Below are 19,648 nucleotides of genomic sequence, written 5' to 3'. Positions count from 1 at the left end.
AATCAAAAGAATTAAAGATGAGGCAGTGAATGAAATAAAATGATTACATATAAATGATATCATCTGAAAATGTAAACAAAACCCTACTGTGAGGCTCATCTCTGAAAGAGTTCAGCGATGATAGATTCAGACTCACCATTGGTTGGCCTCATACTAAAGTAGTTAATGGTTGACCACAGTGAAAACCAGGTCACACGTTACTTCAGTTAGTCTGCCTTTTTAACCTCCGCTCATCGTTTATGTCCCACATGTTTTTGTTTTTAAACATTGACAGACACACAAACACACACACACACACACACAATGCCTTCAGTGTTGGACTCAGCAGGACACCTGACACTTTGACGCAGGATCATAACGCTGAGATACAGACAGTCCAACATCATCTTGGATGAACGTGAATTCTTCCACTTGATTAACTCTGAGTGACTTCATTTCTTGTTGCACTTGCATCATTCCGGTCCCTCTTCACCTGTGAGTTGGAGTCTAATTTGTGCATCTCGCGGGGCCGCTACAGTTTAGTCTAGACAAGTTGGTGACTTCCATCAGTCCCTGTGGCCTCGCAGGTGAAGAGACCCTCATCGTGGGGGTTTGACAGAAGAGAGGTGGCAGGGACTTTTCCCCGCTGAGCACTCTCACATCTCCCACACTTCCAGTTACCATGGCATTTTAGCTTCAGGCTAACCAACACAAGGCACCAAGGGGCTGACAATATATCTTACTGGGTACTGCAACACAGATGTTCAAAGTTAAAGTTGCACTGATGCATTAAACACACTAAATGTGGTCAGCTGTTTCAATATTTTCTTTTAAACTGGAACGGAAATTAGACATGCACAGACGATGCAGCAAAGAAAAGGGATCCTGGGAACCTAAACATGTATATTCACAGTGAAACTTCTCTGTTTAATATCACACAATAACACGTAGCAACCTTTTCATGTATCATTTTAACCATTTTAAAGTAAACAAGTTGTCCAAAAGGTTTTTTTCTGTATAGGTAACATGTTCCATTCAGTGTTTTTTTTTTATAATGTACAACGTGTAATTCATCTGAGACGAATGCACTTCATTCATTTCTTCTTGCCCCTGAGTGAATCCACAAAGTGTTTACCACCCATAAACACGTTGTGGTGACACAGAGCTGATCTCTCAGGATTCGGGTTTCTGATGAAACACCGGCGAACGTTCCCACAGGCCAGAGGTTGAGCCTAGAGACTGCGAGTTGCATCAGACACTTGAGATGCACCTGAATATGCACACGTATTGTCGCAGAGAACAGGATAGCATGTTTGGAGTACGGCAAGGCTGTTGAAAATGAAAGAATTCAGTCACATCAGTGTAGATTTCCACACAACGAATAAAGAATAACTAACCCACAAAGGCTAATATTTGACTTAATTCAAAAGATCAATAGTCAGCATGATGGAGAAAGTCCACTTTGCACAGACCTCTGTCTCCCCTTTGTTAACTTCCTTGAAAAAGTGGAAGGTGCTTGCTCAATACAGTTGTCTATCTGAATGACTTCAGTCAGAATTCCAGACTGCCTTAGATTTCTCATGTAAATGTTCTTACTTCATTAGCCTATGCAATCAAATAGCTCATTCTGCACAGTCACCACAGATGCACTGACCTTGGCAGAATAGTATCGGGGGAGAAAATGCACGTTACAAAAGTATCAAAGTATGCTGAATTAATAATTAAAATTTTGATGTCGATTTTAAAGCCTCACACGCACTTGGTGTCTATTAGTTTCCAGTTTTTAGTTTTAGTTTTTTTTTTCATGGAGCATAGGAAATAAATGGTCCCCTTTTGTGTGGGTTGTTTTGGTGTCTCGATTGAAATAGGATGACTCGATTAAAGAAATGTTGATGTTAGAGACGAGGTAAAGACATTGACAGTGAAGCATGAATCTGGCATCTTCTGATTTTCTTGGCTAATACTAAAAGCAAAGAGGATTAATAGAGAGCATTTGGGACAATGATCAGAATTGTTCTCGGAAGCAAACTATTTTTGAAGAACGGGAACTGCTGGCCGAGAGGCAGTATATGTTTCGTCTTGAAAAGCAGTTCACGCTGCTCCTGACTTTATCCTATCAGTAGTTGGTGATTTGACTATAGCTGTGAGAACATGGTGTTAATTCCCATTATACCCACCTACAGGCCCCACAGTGCTGCCAAGGCCACAGTGACACTCCCTTCATTGCTGTGGCTGATGTAATGTGCCTCTGGCCTCATTAGCAGAATCTCACAGCAGCCAATAGCAGCATGACAAACGGTGCATCAGCAAGCATGCTTTTCAGTCGCAGAGCCACTCACACGGCTCCACGTTCTGTAAGTGCAACAGCTCAACCCCCCAGGTTATTTGCTAACCAAATTTCCCCCGTTTACCTTGGATTCATTCGGAACAAAGATAAACCAAAATAAAATACGGCATGGCGGAAACATATGAAAAGCATGAGCCGGCAAATGGAAAATATCAGGATGAGTTATTTGTTTGTTGAAAAAAAATAAGAAAATAAATAATGATAAACCTCAAACGAACACCAGCGGTGGAAACAGATCATGTGAACATGTGATCAAGATTTGCAAACTTGTCAACTGTATTTGGTCAACTAACAAGTTGAGCTCTTAGACTACAGCGTTTATGCTACTTGTCCTACATACCTCCAATATGATGCTCCTTTTTTTCTCTCTCTCAGTAACACAGTATAAACACATCATTTACTGGTTAGGTTCAACATTCTCTTGACACAATCCAGAGTATGTCTCTCTCTGTTACGAGACTGAGGGTTTTCACAAAGATAAACATCTATAACATTAATGTGAATCATGGGTTTCGTCACGTTTCACCTTTCACCTCAGTCATGGCAAAAAGGAAAAAAAAAAAATCAGTTTTTTAAATATTTGACAATATGTTTGTTTAAATGCCACTCGTAGCAAAAATGTTCACTGACTCAGAAACAACCGTTTCTTAACAAACGAGTTTCACCACAGTCACAACTGTTTGCCAAACTGTCACGCCACAGTGACACTGTCTCATAGTTAACCCCACAGACGACATGACAGCTAACTACCGACACTAACGAGAAAGAAAAATGATGATGACTTAATAAGCAGACGTTTGTTAATTGCATAGTGAGCAACTACTAATTTAAGTTTGCTTTCTGTTGTTACAGGGACACCGAAATGTCAAGAAGTATGACAGTTAATGCTGATGTGACATTTGGCAAGATGTTTTAGACTGTTTTACCTGAATTGTAGTGCTAAGAAAACAAACAATTACAGGGAAAACAAATTTAAAAAACAAAAACTTTAATAACAGTCTTTTGATCCAAATTTGGCAGTGTTTACAACTCTGGGATTACACTCACATTTTTCCACTAGGCGTGACAATATCATAACTGTAACAGTATTGTTTATACAGCTACAGTCATAAATAAAATATCACAGTATATATACACACACATATATACATATATGTATATATATATACACATATATACATACGTATATATATACTGTATTTATATTCAGATGAGCAAAATCTGTTCACACAAAGTCACGAAGGACACAAAAGAAGCAATTTCTTGATTAGAAACTAGATTTCAGAGTTGGGGCGACACACATTTCAAACTGTGGGATCCCATTTGTGAACTTTGGTAGAGGTAGTGTTTGGGGTGACTGATCAGAATTCTTTGAACTGGAACTCTGGCTTTAGCAAGGTGACACATATAAAAGCAGCTCCCATCAGACTTTGAGCTCTAAACAGTGTCTCATGAGGCTAAAGAGGGTGTACTTCCACACCATACGTGGAAATTCCATGAGGTCATAAAATACCAAATACAAAGGGGTAAAGGTGCGTGCTGTCCTGCCTTGATACGTGCAATGAAACATACAAAAGAGAGGCCAATTCATGGCAATCTGTATACACCCAACACAATCCCAACATGAGAATTAATCAAGTACAACAGCCTTTTAAAAACAAGCCAGTTGCCAGTTGACGTTCATGGTTACTGAGGTGACTCATCTGTTTTAAGAACATACTGCTTGACAATGCTGACAATGGATGATACTTCTGCCATGGCACCTTTACCTGCAACAGAAAGAAGAATGTGGTGACATTAGCGGTCCCTGTGTACATTTTCCATTCTCGCCTAAGCCACCTATCTATTGCATCTTCTATACTTTATCTATCAATCGTATCCTGTAAATGAAAGAGAGGTTTGCCAGACTCAAAAGTGCACTATTGCTGGGAATGTGTTAATGTAATGAATACCATTAACATAATAGTTAAGGTTAAAATCTTAACAATCAAAGCAGCAGCATTCAAGTTCAGGGAAAGTGTGGAAGTAGTTGATGTTAAGCTTCGGGCATCATTTGGACGCTCCTTTGTCACTGATGACAAGAGGTCTAAATAGCTGTAGGTGGATCCTTCGTCATGTGGTGACAAGCTGATAGCATTCATGACACGAGTTAAAGAAAAGGAGCAACATTTAGCCAATCCACAGTTTGCCCTGGTTCTATAACCGTTGATCAGAGCTGGAGGCAATAAATAACTGACTAGTACAAGCAGGAGTGAATGCAGTTTATGGCCTTTTCCGCTGAAGACAAAAGCCAGATGTCAGTAAGTGTAGTTGCTTTTTGTCCAGTGGGGGCTAATGTCTACTACTGCCAAACATTACTAGAGGAGAGCTGCTCGTAAGTAGGTGTTGACGTATAACGGTCCATTGCAAAACTTAAAAAACAAGAAAAATCATAGCACAATAAAATTTAAAGTAATAATATGGCTCAGTGAAATTCCATCGCAGATGTGAAGGCTCTATTGTCTGGATAAAGGTTTGGAGCATATTGTGAACTGGTAATGTCATGCCCTACTACTTGCCTTATCTGGCCTGGAAGTTTCTGAGGTGTTTTGAGTCTGGATTTAAAGAGGGGAAGAGAGTCAGAGTTGTGGATGTCTGGTGGGAGTGAATTCCAGAGAATCAGGGGAGCAGAGCTTTCAGCTGCTCTACTCTGCTCCGGGTGGGCGGAGGGCACGGTGAGATGGATGGAGGATCTGAGGGAGCGGGAGGAGGTGGCGTTGTAGAGAAGGTCAGCGTGACAAGGAGGGGCGAGGTTGTGGATGGCCTGGAAGGCATGCAGGAGGATTTTATATTCTCAGATTGACCGGGAGCCAGTATGGTTTTTGTAGGTTGGGCGTGATGTGGTGGAATGAGGGTTTTCTGGTGATGATGTGGGCAGCTGAATTCTGGAATAGTTGGAAGTTTATGGAGGGCTCTACCTGATCATCTCTTAACAGGGAGTTATGTCTGGCAGGCAAACCACCTCAACTGGCACCTTTTCATTGTGAAAGAGCAACAGTTCTAATCCAGCAACCTTCCTTCATACCTGAGGTCATTTGGCTGAGGCCCACAAATGGGAGCCGGAGAAAGAACGCCAACATGGGGGTCACTGCAGTGGTGCCACCGAGGATGGTTACAAAGATAAGTTGTACTTTCTGCCAAGTAGCAGGTGGAGTCAGTTAGCTTTCTGACTGTGGGTTATGTAAACAGAGGAGGATACTGCACATTTTATGATAGACACACCCGTACCTGGCACACCTTATTTTGGAGACCAAAAATATTTCCAATTAAGCAGACAGTGTGTTCAGTGTGTTTTGAACCAAGAGACAAAGAGAGTGCCACGTGGCAGCATGTGTGGCGTATGCGATTATGTTCAGTAAATTTAATGATTTCTTTAAACTTGCACTTATTTCCTTTGCACGCTTCTTGTCATTTTTGTTTGTGAGCATCGTGCCCCCATTTTTGAAGAGGAGGAAGAAGAGTTGCTAAATTTTTCTACATGCTTCGCTGTTTATCTTACATCGGTCTGGTGAAAGACAGTTCCCTTTCTTCCAAACAGCAACAGTCTGGTTATATATATATATATGGAAACTTTCATCTCAACCCCATTTAAAGAATCAAGCCATTATGAAATAAGCCATTTTTGTGCAATACCAGAATTTATCTGGTGTGTCTTTTTGTACAACAAGCCGGGAGACCATTGATATCATGATTTAACCCAAACTGCTACCCACTACCAGCTTTTTACATCAGTTCATCCTGTGCTGTACATATTCAACTCATCAGCTTAGGTAACTCACACACTTTAAAACAAATATCAAATCTCAATTCAAAAGACTACAATGGTCCTCCACCTTGTATACAAAGCACTTCATGGGCTTGGACCAAGCTACATTGCCAACTCCCTTGTTAGCTATTTACAGCAAAGAACACTGAGATTGTCTGCTGCTGGTTTATTGGAGGTTCTCCACAACAGTCAAAAGAAAATCGGGGATGCTGCCTTTGATACTTACGCCCCTAACCTTTGGAACACACTACCCTTAGATATCAGACATAAAATGAGACAGTTCTTGAAACTGAAAAACCCACCTTCATCTCCACACACTAGCTTCTTAGATATGCAGGGGATTTCCACATATCCATACTCTTTCAGCCTGGATACCTGCTGGGCTGTAATGGGATGCTGCCACATGGCTGTATTCATTGCTGGGCAGAAGAGGAGAGGTCGACTGATATCCCAGGCTCTTACCACACATGTCTGCCAATGAAAACATTTTTATTTTTTAAATCTGTGCAGAAATATTTTTTCTGAGCAATTGTATAATACATTTTTATGATTAACAACTTATTGTTCTGCTAAGATATCATGTACTCACAAGCAAATTATCACAAATTCCATTAGTAATCTTTCCAAGCGTGTTGGCGTCCAGGGGGGCAATGACGAGTAAGTCTGCCCAGCGTCTTAGTTCAATGTGTAGCACGGGGTCAGATCTCTGCGTCCACAGCTACAACATCAGAAATACCCACCATATTAGAATCTTGTAAAAATCATGTCAATGTATTAGTGGCATTACATTTATCATTTAATAATGGCTTGTTACCTCCCACTCATCCTTGTCACTGTAGATCTTTACTGAAACCTCTGCAGGATTGTAGAAGTGCTTGGCATGCTCTGTAGTGACCACTCGTACATCCACCTGAACCATAAAACAAGACAGTGACAGCCACTGAGTCTTTTAAAATGGGTTTATCATAGTTTTGAGAAATAAATGCTCTCTATCTTAGGTGTCAGGTGTGTGAACATTGAACTAGATGTGTGCAATAAGTCTGGGATTTGAACCATATGACCTGTATTCAGCAGTATAATGTTTTTAATCACTTGTATTATAATTTAATTATTTGTTATCATTACAGTGAAACATTCATTAGCTTGTGTCATTGCAGAGAGTTACTTTCTTGACTCCCAAATGCAGTTTGAAAGGTTTAAACTGCATTTGTTTTACATGTCAAAAAAATGTCAGTGCCGTATGTCACTTAACCTTAACCTAAATCTTAACCCGCTTTAATTTCTCTTTAGTTCCTCATTGACATTCTACTTAAGTGGCTTAATAAGCAGTTACAGTAGGTTTGCAAAATCATGTGCTGATGAAAATACACTGGCTTAAAATGGAAAACAAATATCAGTGACCAAAATAATGTTTTACATCAGAAACTAATATTTGCTTTATTTGCATAATGCATGGTCTGTGCAATGCTGGGGCACTGTGTTTTTTAAGGAAGTGCAATACTAGCACTGTGACTGGTGAACTAGGTCAACTAGTCAAAGTGTCTTGTGCGTTTACTCTGTATATTGTGATGGCTATGAAGTCTTGACACCTTTTACTCACTGAAAAATATTTTTCCCTATGGAGACAATTAGGTGCTCCCAACTGTTTACCATAGCCCAACAGAAGGAATATAAACAAGTGCAGTGCTATGATGTTGCAGTGGTTACACTGCTGCTTAACAGCTGCAACATCTCCATCTTGTGGGTAAGGTGTGGCAGAGAAACAATAACGTCTGCAGCTGCATGAGCATCAGAAATACCGAGTCAAGCTTTTAGACCAGTGTTTCCCAACCCTGGTCCTCAGGGAACACTGATTCAGATTAACAGCTCGTTACCAGGCTTCTGCAGAGCTTGCTGACGAGCTGACCATCTGAATCAGGTGGGTTGGAGCAGGGCAACATCTAAAACATGCAGGGCAGTGTTCCCTGAGGACCAGGGTTGGGAAACACTGTTTAAGACAATAAAAGTAAAGTGACCAAACAGTGGAATTGTAGTTAGAGGTGTCGCCTCACAGCAGGAAGGTCACTGGTTAAAAACCCAAGTTGGACAGAAGCACTTCCCCTGTTTGTTTGTTTGTGTGTGTGTGTGTGTGGTTCTCTCTGGGTAACACACAGTCCAAAGTCATGCAGGTGCATGACTGGCATGCAGAGTGGGGGTTTGGTTAACTGAAGACTCTTGTTGTTTTTTTATTTTTTATTTTCCAGCTTCTTGAATGTGAATATTTTCTGGTTTCTTTGCTGAAAACAGGGGCATCTATGCACATGATGCCCCCTTCATCATCATCAAGTCTTTCAGGAGATTAATCTGGTTTATTTGCTCCATATAACAAATAAATCATTAAACCTGAATCATTTTGGTTTGTGGACAAAACAAAACATAATTTTTCAACATTTTCTGACGTTTTATACACCAAACAAACAAACAAATTGATCAATCAAGAAAATAATCAACAGATTATGTAAATAGTCATTAGTTGCAGCCCTAGTAAATTGTTCTCTGTATGTTGGGCCCTGTGATAGACTGGGTCCATGGTGTTCCCTGTCTTTGAGACTGGCTTCAGTCCCAAAGCAACTGACTTTGTTTTTAATCTAATGATGTGTGGTGGAAATCTGGAAAATAAATATTGACTGATAACTGGATTGTCTTTGTGCTCGTTCTTTGGACCCAGAGGAATCGGTGTACACTACATTCACATAATGCAATTGGAGACTTCAGCTGTAGACACATTTTACAGGGAAAGGGAATGAAGAAGACACTCACTGCATAAAGGGGGAGCAAAAGTGCATATTTATGGTGCTGTCAAAACTGGCAGACAGACAGTGTACAGCTGTGTTGTTCAAGGACAGGCGGTCGTTAATTCATACAAAACAGGAAAAACCCCTCAGTTCATGGCAGACAGCATAATTTAAAAGCATATTGTAAATCACAAAAACCTGGGTTATCCAGTGTTCAACATAAAATGTTCCAACAAAAGATGACTCTGCCCTAAATGCATGTTCCCAAGCCCCACTAAAGATTGGAGGAAATGATCCAGAGTTGAGGTAAAATTTAAATATTCAGGTAAACACGTGGAGAGGAACAGACCATCAATTTATAAGTAACCAAATAAAAGAGGCAAATGTCTTCACAATTTTTTTCTCTCAAGCCAATAAATACATAGAGACTCTACAAAGATAACTCATAATTCTGTCTGTCTGCAAAACATGTAAAGCAGAAAGAGCATGTATGCATATGTTTATTGTATTGTAATCTGTTTTAAAACAAAATGTTGGACTTGTTAATTTCATCACTCAGTGAATAAATAATCAGTATAAGTGACAAAATTTGATTTAAACCTCTGCCTTTATTTAATAAGGGATATGCCAAATTTCTATACAGATTTGAAAAGCTTACTTTTAAGTATCCGTTTTTTTTATTTTGTGAAGCTTGATACGTTAATGTCACTGTTTTGTTACTCTACAGTTTAATATTTTGTTTTTGTTGTGTTTGCTTTTCTGCTTGTTTGTTTATGTTTATAAATGATGTTCTTAAATGTGTGTTCATGTATGATGTGTACAGTATATAAAGCTGCTCAGTTCTGCACTTGCTGATTTTGACACTTCCTAATGCCTTTATTCTATTTTATTTTCATCAAGCAGACATCTATAGTGCATGTAATTTGTTGATTACTATGTTTGCTGTGTCAATGTTATTTTTGCTAAACTATGTGTGGTCTGTGTTGTTCTGACCTACCAAGGAATAGCAGAGACAAATAATCTTTAAAATAATCTGATAATCTGGTACAGTGCATTGGATGTTGTAACTGTACACTGTGCATTTTACATACATTAAATATGTACATAAATATCATACGTGTTTGAAAAGAAAATATTGTCCAGATTTCTGCTGGCTGGTCTTTCCAGCTCAATACTCCCTTCTGGAAAGGGTAACCAGAACAAGTACGGCGGGCACAACTCGACTGTCTTTCTGAAGGTTTATTCCACATACACAGTTAAGCAGCAGTCAGTTAGCAGTAAGACAGTTTGTTAGTTTGAAGTTAGACAGTTATTAGCTACTAACTACAGTCAGTTAGTTAGTTAGCAGTTCATTAGACATTAGTCAGGTTGTAAAACCGACACGTCGTACAGGTTCTGATGATAGACAGATTTACAAAGGCGCATACGAAGGCAATATATAACAAAACATGGCTTTGACAATGCACCTTAAAGGCACTTTAAAGGCAACGGTGCTTTGATACCAATAACAACAATGAACAGATAAATAGAATGAATGATAAATAGCTTTGCCTGCTAGAAAGTTCTACAAATATATTGTTGCTAACTGATTCAAAAAGATTTTGTGTTGATGGCTCTATATGTTACCACTCTAACTAAGAAAATGCAGTACTAAGGTGATGTAATAATAATACAAAAACATTAAAAATGAAATAGCTCACCCCAGGAAGCTGAAGAAGCTGAGTGATCAAAAGAGGTAATTTCAAGGCTGCCACGCTTCCGGTTACGCCGACAAGGACACGAAATGTCCCGCAAGATTTCAACAAATCTGTATTAGAACAAGAAACAATGTCTTCTGTCTCCATGTTAGCGTTAATGAGATTCCAGACACGTCCATTCACTCCACTACCCACTGCTTCCTTCAAACAATCAAACAAATCTTCAAGACTTCCGTAAACAATAAGAGCAAACCAATCGGAGAAGAAGAAGAACGTTAGACTGTCTCATGGACGAGCACGTCGGAGCACGTCAACGTCTGACAAGCGCGCGTTCACAGAACAATCTTGGTGTTTATTTGCTGAGGGCTCGGGTTAGTTGTTCAGCTTAGTTAGCATGAACACATGGGAATTTATTACAAACTGTTTAAAAACAAAGCTCTGTAAAACCCAAACAAAACAACACCTCAACTATGACGCTCACGCCTCTCGTTTACTGGGCTCAACGTCATAAAGATGTTTACCTGCGAGTGGAGTTGACGGACGCTAAGGTGAGCTAACCTAGCCTGGGTCCTCGGTGGTAATTCAACCATAGGCACTAGCTTTTCATTATCAAGCTAAGTTTTAGTTAATTGTTTGTGTTACAGATTTGTACGTAAGATGAGTAAGTATATGTTTTAAATAACGTTGTTTAAATAAAGATGTGTATTGAAAATGGCTGGCATACCTACTCAAAATAATATTAGGCGTTGCAGAAATAGCAGTAAAATTACATTAATTATTATATTATGTTCAAATTTGCCTTTTAACGGTAAACGTTTACAGATATAGTCTGTATTTATCGTCATAAATACCAGACTAGTAAAAATCGATGTTATTTATTGTCCATTTATACGAATACAAAAACTCAATGTCTTAATGTGTTTAGATGCCTCTTAGTTGTGGCCAAAATTAAATTGTATCTGTTAGCTTCTTGGTGTTTTGTTCTACATCCTGGCTTGGATGTTTCTGTAGAGGTTTGGCACTATCTGCTGTTTATAAAAAATATTAAAAGGCGATGCGTTATCTACCAGATCCAACAAAACCTGCTCAGTAATGCTTTGAATGTGTGATGTGTATGTGGTTTTGTGACTCGTGTCAGTCAAACATGTGAAGTTAGTGATGTTGACAGTTAAGTACCTTCAGTGTTTTACCTTCCACATTTGCCATGTAGACTGGTATTTTTGTTTTTATTGATGTTGGATAGCAAGCTGTTGTTGTACTCTGTTTTCTATGTGTAACTTTAAAACACATCTTCAACTTTATTTCATTATTAAAACAGGAACCACTGTGATACTTGAATAGTCAAGGAGTGTGAGGAAGTACACTCATCCTCATTTGTTTTTGCAGAATATTAATATCCATGTTCGTGAAAACGTGCTGCTGTTTCAAGGTGACGTTTCATGCACATTTGATTTCGTATATATTCTTACATTTACTTCTGCATTGACACTGTATATGGTGTTATTATGTGTAGCCCAGGGTGTTGGTGCAAAAGGACAAAATGAATACGAGTTCAGATTGGAGTTTTTTTCTTCAGTAAAGCCAGAGGTACGTATTTGTTCATCAGTCATAGATTATCTGTAGTTCTTTCTCACTTATGCTTTTCAGTTTTGATGACTGTGCTCATCTAAAAATGTGTGTCCAGGTCAGCTACAGGTCCACACAACGGCTGGTAAATATCACTGTGGAGAAAGAGCAGCATGGCTGGTGGGACAGACTGGTTGTACAGGAGCGTAAACCTGTCTTCCTGGCACCAGACTTTGACCGCTGGCTGGACGAGTCAGACGCTGAGATGGAGATCCGTGAAAAGGTGAGATTAAAGTGCTGTTTGATGAAAATGCTCTCCTTATATAAAGATAATAAATAAAAGATTTCCAAATAAACCTTAAACAGTTGACCCAGAAGGCTAAATCTGGGGACCCACCACTCAACATTTTTTGTTGAGTGGTGGGTCACTTTGTCACGATTTGTCAAACCAACTGAACAGAGCAACCTTGTCTACGAGAGCAACAGTTTAAAGGGTAGACAAACATCACCATTGTTTAGATGTTCCCGCTTATTCCTGTCTCCATATTCTGAAGCTATTTCCTGTGTCCTACCTACTCTTTTTTTTATTGGCTGTTAGCAACATGTGTTTGCAGTTGGGTCAGTAATCGGTACACACTACCCTAACACACTTTTTGAGTCTTTACCTCTCGCACACACTAACAGATTTCTGCACAAACTAGCCATGCTGACTCCCCAATTAGTGCGGACTTTTGCAGACTCTGTCCAACTGAATCGTGGGTAAAATCTGGCTTGTAGTGTGTCCCCCAGACTGAAATGTTTTTTACTTTGAACAGGAGGAGAAAAGGAACAGGCTGAAGGCTTCAAGGCATAAAGAGGAAGGTGAATACAAATATCAATAGGAAATGTATTTTAAGTTGGTTTCAACTTTCACCTGTTTCTCCTTTCATCTCAAGTCTTTTTTTTATTCATATGTACTGTATATTGCATTTGTCTTATTTAAGTGTTTTTTTTATGTTTCAGGTTTTGTCAGCCTGAAAACAGGATTTCTGTTTGTATATAACCTGGTGCAGTTTCTTGGTTTTTCATGGATCTTTGTCAACATGACTGTGCGACTCTTCATCTTTGGCCAAGGTGAAAATCATCTTTCTTTAGAGACTTCTCAAAACCCTGATAGGAACCTTCCATTTATAACTTTGCTGTCATTCCAGACTCTCTGTACGACACATTTCACACTATATCGGATATGATGTTCTTCTGCCAGAGCCTGGCAGTAGTGGAAGTCCTCAATGCTGCTTTTGGCATAGTCAGAACAGGTGTTGTCCCAACTCTTATTCAGGTATGGGAATGTTGCTTTACCAGAGTTTCATCTTCAGGAGGAAACAAATATCATGTCAAGTAGTGTGAGTGCAAACAATCATGAAGTGCTTTGTTTGTTTTATTCTCTAGGTGGTTGGACGCAATTTTATCCTGTTTGTGATTTTTGGTGGTGTCGAGGAAATGCACAATCGGCCAGTTGTGTTTTTTGTTTTCTATCTGTGGAGTGCCATTGAGATTTTTAGGTAAGTATTTTTCTAGTTAGTGTCCATTAGATCTACAAGCATTAACACAGTTTGAGCTTCACATAATACTCACATTTAGCATGATTATACTCACTCAGAAACATTTAGGTCTTAATTGAAGTAACATATAGCATAAACTGTTATACATTGTCAGAAATTAAACTGATGTTTATCAATCAGCAGTGTGAAGGTCAATATACCAGGGAGTCATTTAGGACGCATTATTGTGATTGTTACAACATAACTTGGTTGTTGCCCAAAACTAACAGGATGCTCTTATCTCAGGTATCCATTTTACATGCTGGGTTGTTTTAATACAGAGTGGAAAACCCTCACCTGGCTGCGTTACACAATATGGATACCACTATACCCATTTGGTGTTGTAGCTGAAGGTGAGCTTCCTCACTTCTCTCTGAATTGATATAGTAGAATTGTCCACACACCTATGCTAAAATGTATATTACCTCCCATTGTCATGTAGCTGTTGCTGTCATACAATCCATTCCTCACTTCTACAAGACTGAACTCTTGAGCATTCCACTGCCCAAAGCCATTGGCACCTCCATCAACTTCTCTTACGTCCTGTATCTTTACCTTGTTCTCCTGTTTCTAGGTAAGTCAGCAGAAATAAATATTTGACATATTCAAATCCATTTATGTCAGCCTTTTTCAACAACAATCTTCTCGTCCCATGCTGTCCTCAGGACTTTTGTTCAACTTTCGTCATCTATACAAGCAGAGAAAGCGTCGTTTCCGTACCAAGAAGAGGAAGGCGTATTAAATTCAGCTCCAGCAACAGGATACACCTTTGCTGCCTGTACGTCTGAAATTATCCCATAAAATCTCTGATGTTATGAAGCATTTTCCTCTCATTGATTGATTAAATTAGTAAAAAAAAAACCTGTATTGTTATACTTTGATAGAAGGTAGGGTGGTGTGTGTGGGTGATCTTGTTTTTTTAATGGAGTGGTTTCTTGGTTTAAAAATTGCAACAAGTGCTGGTCATTTCAGTAACAGTATTTTTGCATGAGTGTAAAGGGAAACAACATTTGACAAACGTATTTGTTACTCCATTTATCTGAGCTGTCACACAAACCTCAGGGAAAAACTGTATTAGTGGTGATTTCTGAAATAAATTGTCCCCTTTTTAACGATTACCTGCTACAAAGAATATTTTATTCTCAATCCTTGATGTGATGTGTTATTTCTGATAAATATCTCAACATGAAAGCAAACTGAAGTCCCCGGTTATTTGACAGTGAATTGAATTTAAAAGTACATTAATAAGTGAAAAAGCATCCTGCAAACTAACATGTAAAAAAATATGTACACAAACATTTTTACAAATATGTCCTATCTACATATTGTCATGTTTAGACAGTGCCACAGAAGAGTTATCAGTTTTCCATCATGACACATCTCCTGAAGCTGCTTGGGTCCTTTTAACAGCATTCAACACACCACAGGTGTTGTCTCCACATAAATCCACACATGCTAAGCCAGGTACACTTCAGTCCACTTGTAAATTCAGGCGTGGATTAGCTGGAGAAGTCAGTGTGCATGGGGGCAATGTTGTGATCAAAGGCAGCGTACTGAGAGTCACCTGTGCTTGCCAGTTTGAGCTGCTGTGCGGCATGGGAAAGCTGGAACGCAGCATCAGGATGGGCAGAGTCGGGCAACATGGTGCACTCTCTCTCCAGCAGATCAGCCACCCCCTTCAGCAGCTCCCAGAAACCAAAAGCCAATGCAGCCTTACGCAGACGGTTGAGCTCCTGACATGATAGAACACAAAACAGGAATTTAAATTGTGAAAGATAAGTTCAAATCTGAGCATTTCTTATTCAAAACTTACCTTATAGAAGGTTTGAGTTTTGTCTGGTAGTTTCCTTGCATTCCTCAGAATCTTCTGCACATCAGTCTGAAATGACAAGAATAATTGACACTCAAAATGGGATTTTATGAGCAGGTACTTTGTCACATTCCTATAGAAGAATCATTTTTGAAACAATACAGCGATTTTAACATACCTGAAGTCCACTGGCCTTTATCCACACAGTAATATTCTGAGCATAGCTTCGTTTGATGTGTGGCTGCACTGGAAAGGGACTTTTACTGTCATCCTCACCATAGGGATTTTCAGCAGCCTCTGAAATACCAGAAAACACCAACATTTTTCTACTACATTGCAAAGGATTAGCTGTGTAAATTATTAACTGAGTGATTGTGTGTGTGTACCCTTTGCTCCTTTAGAATTGTAATCCTGTACATAGGTTATTGTGTCAGATATAACAGGAAAAGGCACACTAAAAGAATCACAATCTTAAAGTGATGCCTTCAGACACGAGGCACTAGTGAACACTACCATCAAAAGAAGCCAAATCTTTGCTGTGTGAATAGGCAGAAAATATGCTCTGTGTGAGACAGGTTACCTGAGATGGGTCCTAAATATGAAATCTTGCCCAGCCAAGGCAGAGGCTCTGGACCAGGCTCAAACAGAGACATCATCAAGTTTGATTTCTTCTTACTGTCTGCTTGAGAGTACAATATGCCATACCACTCTGGCCTGAGGAAAAAAGGCAAACCAGACATTAGCTGTTGGTTTGTTTGTTGTAATGTTCTGTGTTTAATTTAAACACACAATTCTCCCAAATATGTAAAATATAATCTTTGTTTATTCTCACCCCAGCTGAACCAGTGCCACCATGCCCTCAACTTTCAGACTGCCATGTAAAAGCACACAGAAGTTTGGATTTTTGCCTGCCATCTGACTGGCAGAGGGTTCGTCCTCAAGCTCGTCTGTGGCTCCTGTGCCAACTTCATCCACCTCTGAAATCAAGTACAACCAACATCTGTTACTGATGCAAACAGTCACATGTAGTAAACTGAGGTTTCATATTTGAAAAAAAATAATACATGTTCAAGGGTGGACATACAGCACAACACTAACCTTTGTTTACAGCAATAGGCAGTACCAAGTGTCTGGAGACAGCAGGAGGACTGGAAATATCACCTATTTCAATAAAGCCTACAATTTCCAAATCTGAAACATGAAAAACAGAATTAAGATTTCTCTTTAGAAAAAAAGGTACAATTTAACTCTCAGGCAATAACACAATGTACTGTATGGTACCTGTACTAACTATTCGTGGCATGGGGTCCACCTCTTCATCCACCACAATAGGCTCAGGACGAGGGAACACTTGAACGTCAGAGGACAGATTCCCACAATGAAGGACCGCATGGAAAGGAGAGTATGCGTAATCTATCAGCCTCCTGGATACATATTAAAATGAAAAATGGTATAAAAGATGCACATTAAAGTAACGTGTAATTAGGGTACCATTTAATTTACCCAGTTATAAACATACCCAAACATAGCCTGTACACTCTTCATGCAAAGCGGTCCCTCCATAGTGAATATTTGTCCATCGCCTCCACTGAGGCGAAGTAGCTCCTCTAAGTTGTCCATGGCATCAGTCATCTGTAACTGTAATTACACAAAACATGGGGCTACCATTGTAACAGCTGTAAATCTGTTGCAACATGTTAGGAAAAAATATATACATGGGTGCAAATTATGGAGCACTAAATTAGTCCACTTCATTAAGATTTGTCAGACGTACACACAAAAATACATTTACTTCAGTCTGCTTTCATTTTTCAATCTCCTTGAATATTTCACCTGCAAAACCAATTAGTGACACTATTCTGAATTGCATGAACCCAGAGAGCAATGGTTAATGCCCATCACCCATACTGGGATGTGAACTGGCAACAGGAAGGTTATAAGCAAATTCCTTTTCTCTTGGCCATTGCTTGCCATTCAGCAATATCTAGAATCTGAAGGCACAGTCGAAGCTGTAACGTTACATCCTGATTGTGAAAAGCTGCTTTTAGTTGCAAATTTCCATCCATCTATCCATTATCTACCGCTTTATCCTTCTAGGTATTACACCGACTGAATTAGAATACAGGCTCAAGTAAACAAAACATTACTCAGCTTTTGAAAAGGCAGCAAATAAAGGTTATAGGTACCTCCTCTGCACTGGCTACACACATGATATACACTTTAGTAGGGAAAGGGAAAGGAATAGGGAACTTCTTGTCGTCCCCACGTTGCTTCATTGTTTTTAGGGAGTGACGTAGAGAACCCTTTCCGATACCAAGTGATCCATCAGTAACCAGCACCATCTATAGGACATAAGAAGGAAGAATATGAACAAACAAACAAACAAACAATTAAACCCAACACAACAATTAAATAGTAATGTAAAAATCCTCTTTTCTGTGCACTAGCTTTGTTTAATCAAGATTAAACTCAGATAAGGCACATCTACTGTGGACCCTCTTGTGAATCTTTAAAACTGTTTGAATTGAAAAAAAGTGTACTCTTGGCTTGCCATATTACCTGACAGGAACAGGTGGTGCCCCACTCCTGTTGGACAACATTGCTGACACCATGAAGAGCCGCTTCAATACACGTCTTATCATAGTCTTCCAATGTGCTCAGAGCCTCCTGCAAAGAAAAAATACATATCTTAGTAACAAAAATCTCACTGAAACACTGTGCTTTGACTTTGAAGCACACTTCACCTGTAATGCATTATAATCTCTGGTGAAAGGCACCAAGAGCTCCCAGAGGGAGGAAAAGGCCATCAGAGATGTGAACTCCATGCGGTAGTTTGAGGCCATGTGTTCAAATAGCATGTTGAGCCCATGGACAGCCAGGTTCTTCCTCTGAAACTCCTCACTGCCGTCAAGTGACACGGGCCGTGTCATGGACAAAGACACGTCCATTAACACCACGGTAGGCATGGCTCGTTGTTTATGGACACTCACAATACGGCAATGAACTTAATGTATCCTCCAGCGTCTGCAGCCACTAAGGGTAGAAAAACAATTAAACGATTACATTTCAATTTATGAGTGAGTAACAACATAAAATGTGTTCATTACAGAAGCATAAATTGAAAAGAAGACATGTTTTGTGGAGACTGAATTTGTGATTGCTTTGCATCAATCTATGGCTGAAACAATCGATTATTAATCATTACTAAATGAACTATCAACTATTGGTTGGCTGTTCAGTTTGACTTTTTTTCATGATTAAAACAAGTTTTCAGATTTTTCAGCTTCTAAAATGTGAATTTCTTTTGGATTCTTTGCTAATTAAATCATTAAAACTGAATTTCTTGGTTTGGGGACAGAAGAAGACATCTTTTCCAAGACATTTTTGGACCAAACGATTAATCGATGAACTGAGAAAATAACCGTTATTAGTTGCAGTCCTAAATCAAACAAATTCCTGATACTGTGACCCAAATCACATTTTTTCATCACAATAAGCGTTTGGTCTGTTGATAAAGACTCAGATTTAGCATAAAATCACTCTTTGGAGTTACATTTGATGGCAAACTTGAGCAGAGTAGTTGCTGTAAATCAACACCATAAGGAGAAATATTCTCTAATATGAAGAGCTGAAAGAATTCCACCTAACAATGACATAATGTGAGTACTAGTCTACGAAACCGACTTGGCCTTTTATTGCGCAGCTCATTCTTCTTTTGTTGATGTAGGACATGTTATGAGGTGCATTCATCGGGTATTTAGTTTACCACATTACAGTAACAGTGGTTAAATCCGTGCTAAAGTGATTACACAGTTGTACACAGCAGATGTATGTTAGCTAGTGCTGGCTAATTTACGCTAGTGCTCGCTAATATAACAGCAAAACCGTCGACGAAACGAACGCTCAGGTTATTATTCAACGAATGCGAGAAGGAACCGAACCACGAAGTGCACTGTTTGCATTACCATCAACAAACAAATGAAAACGAGTGACTTAATTAAAAAATAAAGACATGTACGTGCCATTCAGGGTTTCGTTTGCCATACAGCTTCTGTTGTGACGTGTGTGTAGCATTTCTCCCCGTCCGGGT

General features: G+C 39.3%; 3 protein-coding genes across 4 annotated transcripts; 1 reads left to right on the top strand and 2 right to left on the bottom strand.

The window, feature by feature from the left end:
• Positions 1-3,614: 3,614 nt before the first annotated feature.
• ppcdc (phosphopantothenoylcysteine decarboxylase) lies at positions 3,615-10,883 on the bottom strand. Of its 2 annotated transcripts, none has more exons than XM_058645585.1 (5): positions 10,606-10,883; positions 6,946-7,041; positions 6,721-6,849; positions 6,434-6,602; positions 3,615-4,095 (listed from the first exon to the last, which is right to left on the bottom strand). In XM_058645585.1, the coding sequence occupies exons 1-5, from the start codon at positions 10,747-10,749 to the stop codon at positions 4,013-4,015; spliced, it is 621 nt and encodes a 206-aa protein (XP_058501568.1). In that variant the 5' UTR covers positions 10,750-10,883; the 3' UTR covers positions 3,615-4,012. The 2 variants fall into 2 exon arrangements, with proteins under 2 accessions (XP_058501568.1, XP_058501569.1); XM_058645586.1 differs by lacking the exon at positions 3,615-4,095 and adding an exon at positions 4,107-5,129.
• A 46-nt stretch (positions 10,884-10,929) lies between these two features.
• hacd3 (3-hydroxyacyl-CoA dehydratase 3) lies at positions 10,930-14,866 on the top strand. Its single transcript, XM_058645584.1, has 11 exons — positions 10,930-11,150; positions 11,989-12,031; positions 12,116-12,189; positions 12,287-12,451; positions 12,984-13,029; positions 13,171-13,281; positions 13,359-13,486; positions 13,597-13,709; positions 13,995-14,101; positions 14,191-14,322; positions 14,414-14,866. Exons 1-11 carry the CDS (start codon positions 11,073-11,075, stop codon positions 14,488-14,490), a joined length of 1,074 nt encoding a protein of 357 aa, XP_058501567.1. The 5' UTR covers positions 10,930-11,072; the 3' UTR covers positions 14,491-14,866.
• Positions 13,993-19,648, bottom strand: ints14 (integrator complex subunit 14). The gene is made up of 12 exons (XM_058645582.1): positions 19,581-19,648; positions 18,303-18,591; positions 18,118-18,225; positions 17,745-17,900; positions 17,078-17,196; positions 16,840-16,982; positions 16,657-16,749; positions 16,391-16,535; positions 16,139-16,272; positions 15,737-15,855; positions 15,562-15,627; positions 13,993-15,481 (listed from the first exon to the last, which is right to left on the bottom strand). The coding sequence occupies exons 2-12, from the start codon at positions 18,522-18,524 to the stop codon at positions 15,248-15,250; spliced, it is 1,539 nt and encodes a 512-aa protein (XP_058501565.1). The 5' UTR covers positions 18,525-18,591; positions 19,581-19,648; the 3' UTR covers positions 13,993-15,247.

This window comes from Solea solea, chromosome 12 (assembly GCF_958295425.1).
Source record: "Solea solea chromosome 12, fSolSol10.1, whole genome shotgun sequence".
Lineage (NCBI taxonomy): Eukaryota > Metazoa > Chordata > Actinopteri > Pleuronectiformes > Soleidae > Solea > Solea solea.
Note: the sequence above shows the minus strand (reverse complement) of the source record. Positions and strands in the feature narration are given on the sequence as shown.